Source organism: Setaria viridis, chromosome 9 (genome assembly GCF_005286985.2).
Source record: "Setaria viridis chromosome 9, Setaria_viridis_v4.0, whole genome shotgun sequence".
Lineage (NCBI taxonomy): Eukaryota > Viridiplantae > Streptophyta > Magnoliopsida > Poales > Poaceae > Setaria > Setaria viridis.
The window spans coordinates 32980784-32985421 of NC_048271.2; the positions used below are offsets into that span (position 1 = coordinate 32980784).

Consider the following 4638-nt stretch of genomic DNA (forward strand, 5'->3'; position numbering starts at 1 on the left):
GCTTGACATAGATAGGTCCTACTTTGGGAAAAGAACACACGTGACAATAAGACAGTACATAGATAGCGTGAGCGATAGCGCGGGACCATCTGGATATTAGATACAGATATTAGAGGACTTGTTTGGATGACAACAAGTAGATACAGCCGGCGAAACAGACTCCCTTGAGGATAGGGATTGAAAGGACTACGCTACTGCCAAAAGAGAGGGAAATCGACCACATACATAGGGTCCCGGACCAGCCCACTAATCGTTGTGTGTATATACACGACACGTTGCGCGTTCAAAGCAGGGCGAGCCACGCAAACTCGTTCCGGCGCGCACGGAGCGGAGCACCATCACCAATCGCGCGCCATGGCTGCCGCTGGTGACGCCGGCCGACGACAAGGGAGGACGACCGCGGCCATCGTGGTGCCAGCGGTGCCGCTGAGTTCCGGCAAGCCGATGCCGCGGGTGGGCTTCGGCACGGCGACGCCAACGTTGGGCCAGACCGAGGGCGACGCCGCCGCCGTGACGGATGCCGTCCTCCGCGCCATCGGCGCCGGGTTCCGCCACTTCGACACCGCCGCGGTGTACAACGCCGAGGCCGCGCTCGGCGACGCGGTGGCCAAGGCCGTGCGGGCGGGCACGATCGCCTCCCGGGACGAGGTCTACGTCACCTCCAAGCTCTGGATCGCCGACGCGCACCCCGGCCGCGTCTTGCCGGCGCTCGAGAAGACACTACAGTGAGTAGAGTACAAATCCTGGCCCATTCCCCGAGAAAGCGTCATGGACCATCTTTTTTCTTGTCAGGAATCTGCGGATGGAGTACGTGGACCTGTACCTGATTCACTTCCCGGTGAGCCTGCGGCCGTCGGAGGTTGAAGGAGGCCCGGTGCTGGTGAAGAAGGACCTGGTGGCGATGGACATGAAGGGGGTGTGGGAGGAGATGGAGGAGTGCCACCGGCTAGGGCTGGCCAGGGCCATCGGCGTCAGCAACTTCGCCTGCAAGAAGCTCGAGCACCTGCTCTCCTTCGCGAAGATCCCGCCGGCTGCTAACCAGGTGGAGGTGAACCCGTGTTGCCGGCAGAACATGCTGCGGGAGTTCTGCAGGGCCAGAGGCATCCAGCTATGCGGCTACGCTGCATTGGGCGGGAACGGCACGCCGTGGGCCAACAATTCTGTCATGAAGTGCCCTGTTCTGAAGCAGATCGCCCAGGACAGGGGCAAAACCGTCGCCCAGGTAATTTTGTTCGTTCTAAAGTCTAAATCACACATTGATCGAAAACATCGATTTAATTACTTTCGCAGTATCAGAAAATTAGCTCCCGTCTTGGGTATTTATTACAAACTTTGTCGGCGAGATGCAGGTGTGCATTAGGTGGGTTTACGAGCAGGGCGACTGCGTGATCACCAAGAGCTTCTCCGAGAGTAGGATGCGAGAGAACCTCGACATCTTCGACTGGGAGCTCACAGAGGACGACCACCGGAAGATTAGTGAGCTCCCAGAGTCTAGGGGCAACTACGATTTATTTGTCCATGAATCCGGGCCATTCAAAACAGTGGAGGACTTGTGGGACGGTGAGATCACTGCCGGCCAATGTAACCAAACGGCGCTTGTTTCGTCTGACTGATGAATATGATGTTCTAATGGTTTCTGTCCGTACAAATATGCAACCAATATATTATGTATTGTGCTAGTGTTTTGTGTGTCTCTTGGTTATGGAGGCACGAAATCTTTTTATCGTTGCGGAAAGAGAAGAAATCAGAAAAAAAATTGTGAGTAGAGTTGGGCTTGGGTTTGGACCATTTCTGCTAGTTAGGGCTTGGGCCATGCCATTTCGGCTTGGCTGTCCGAAGCATGATCGTCATTTGACACGGCATGAATGTAGGGGCTACGCCATGCCCATGATCTCGGCACGGCGGGTTGCATGGCATGCTACTATGGTACATCATCTTGATGATATAATATGACAATAGAAGCAAACCCATCCATTTGGTCTTTATGTTCCCCACTTGTGTTTATTTCTCCTCTCCTAACTAGAAATTATGTGGATACACGTATGAATTGTGTGGAGAAATTGTGGTCAATGACAAGATAAACCTTATTTGGTGACATTTAATGGGAGTTGGGCTTGGGCTAGTACGATTACAACATCACAGCGGCATATCATTCGATAAGACCACCACCAGATGTCTAACGGGATGTACTATCAGACCAAACACGATGATAGCTACTCCATCCATTTAAAATTTAAGATCATTTTAGTGTTTCTAGATACATGATTTTTTATATTTCTTATATGTACCTAATAAATATATATTATATTTAGATATCTATGTATCTAGAAAAGCTAAAATGACCTACATTTTGAAATGGGATATTGTATCTTTTGTTATTAGGATCGTGCCCGTGTGTTGCTACAGGCAACATAATTTTTATATTGCAAAACATTGGATTCAATGGGATAATAAAAATATAAAATATGTATGAATATGAAATAAGTATATCATCCAAGATTGGATTCAGCAGGACAATAATCATGTGGAACATGTACGAATACATGTCATCCAAATACCACCCTCATCTATCCTATTTCTTTGCCTGTGATGCACCAAAGGAAATGTTTTACAATGCCTGGTAGTCTTGTCCTCCAAGCATTCGCTTCGTGCGCCAGAAGATCGACGAAGAAGTTGTGCCGCATTTATAGCATCATGTACGTAAGATAAGTGCTTACTTTAAGTTAAGCTCTCGTGTGATGTGATTTATCGTATATTGTAAAATTACAAAGGAACATACAACAAAGCATATTTACTCACTTTTTCGATGTGCACATTTCGAGGGCTATCTCACCATGCCATGTACTATAGAATAAGCCATCCATCTGAAAATCTGTGGTATGATGAATCATCAGCTATATAAATATACGAACATATATTTTAAGAAATAAAGAATATTGATACTCTAAAATGCCGGTGTGTCAGAGACCCATCAGTGTCTTCCACAATCCCTTTCACGCGTTCAAATTTCCATTTGTGAACATCCTCCCATGAATCAGGTTTAAGCTGTCTAAATGCGTCCATAAATTTTAGGCAAAACCCTACAATCTGTATCGCATAATGTTTATATGGCACATCCGTGGCATATTTTGGAATGGGTTTAGTATCAATCACAATAAATTTCTTCCGCTTAATGTCGAGTACATAAAGCAAGTAGGTATTGACATGCTTCCATGGCAAGAGAACCTGCAAAGCACTCAGTACTAGGACCACAAAGGATATGTAATGAACAAATAACGACATGAAAAGAACTTACATATCTACAGCCTAGTATGTCATATTTTACTATTTCCCATCCACCAATCACATCACCCAACTCTTTACCACTGTGATGTTTACGATATTTTTCATGACGTGTTAACTCCAACATTTTCTGAAGCAGAATGATATATAGCCATGATCAGTACCACTTATCAATTTTATGTATAATTAGTAAATATAAATAGACAATGAATGCAGTATATTCCACAGTATGATTGTAATTATAAACAAGCTAACTTACACAGAATCACAGATCCACGTGATGCTTTGCAACCTTGTTGTACCTTATCATCCCTTTAGCCTCTCGGTATGCAAGAAATCTGATACCTAAGTTGAAAAATGGTTTAGGCATGGGCGAACCTCGTTTCAACAACACCTTGAGATCACCGAGTTTATACACAGCAAATCACTTCTTACCCAAATCATATTGCAAATCAATATATAAACACAATGCATAAGGAATTATAATAAACTGCAATACTATTAACAAAAGTGATGAAGTACCGAGCTTACTCCAATTTCGCAGGATCCTTGATTGTCAAAATATAATCACAAAAAATCTCAGCTAACTCATCTCTCTCCAAGGGCCAGTCCTTGTAGTATAGAAGAACATCTTGCTTATCTGAGTCTATCTCTGTATCGATTTTCTTTGGTTTAAGTGCATTTTCATGACTGTTCGTGGATTTCCTCTTTTGTTTGATCTGCTGAAACTTGTTAGGTTCTATTATTTCTGCAAAGTAACTAGGGCTTCCGATGGTTTCATCCTCATTACGTAGTAATGGTTTACCTAACCGTTCATTAAATATAGTTGACAGTAATGTAGCTGCCATTTTAGTCCTAAATTTTACCATACTCTCCTGTACATTAGTAGTAACACATTTAATTCAGAAAATATGCTAGTAAAAAATATTCACTAATTACTTGTGTTAAATTTATACATAAAGTACGTGATCCACGGTAGTGCACAGATGGTCCCCAGTCCAATACTTTATAAAGGCAACCATGAATAACCCACATGAGACACTACAGAATCATTATTATACAGAAAAAAGTAAGATATATACATATGAGATTGTAGAATTGGTATTTTAAATTAGTGTGCAATATCATACATACCCATCAAACTGTATTCTGTCAACCATGACTTCCACAACATCCCAGGTGTCAACATTGACGTCCGTCCAAGCATGATCTTTAAGGCCAGTGCATTGCAATGTGTATTCCTTCTGCATCCGCAATCCCTTCAACTGTTTGTACATGTACTGGTTAATTAGTATGTGTAGTTTGCAAAAAAAATAGAAATATCTGAGATCGCAAAAACTCACAGTATTTTTGAGG

At 43.8% G+C, this 4638-nt stretch overlaps 1 protein-coding gene across 1 annotated transcript; it reads left to right on the plus strand.

The window, feature by feature from the left end:
* The first annotated feature begins 283 nt into the window (after positions 1–283).
* LOC117836225 (deoxymugineic acid synthase 1-B) lies at positions 284–1679 on the plus strand. The gene is made up of 3 exons (XM_034715611.2): positions 284–725; positions 793–1222; positions 1350–1679. Exons 1-3 carry the CDS (start codon positions 355–357, stop codon positions 1611–1613), a joined length of 1065 nt encoding a protein of 354 aa, XP_034571502.1. The 5' UTR covers positions 284–354; the 3' UTR covers positions 1614–1679.
* Positions 1680–4638: the final 2959 nt, after the last annotated feature.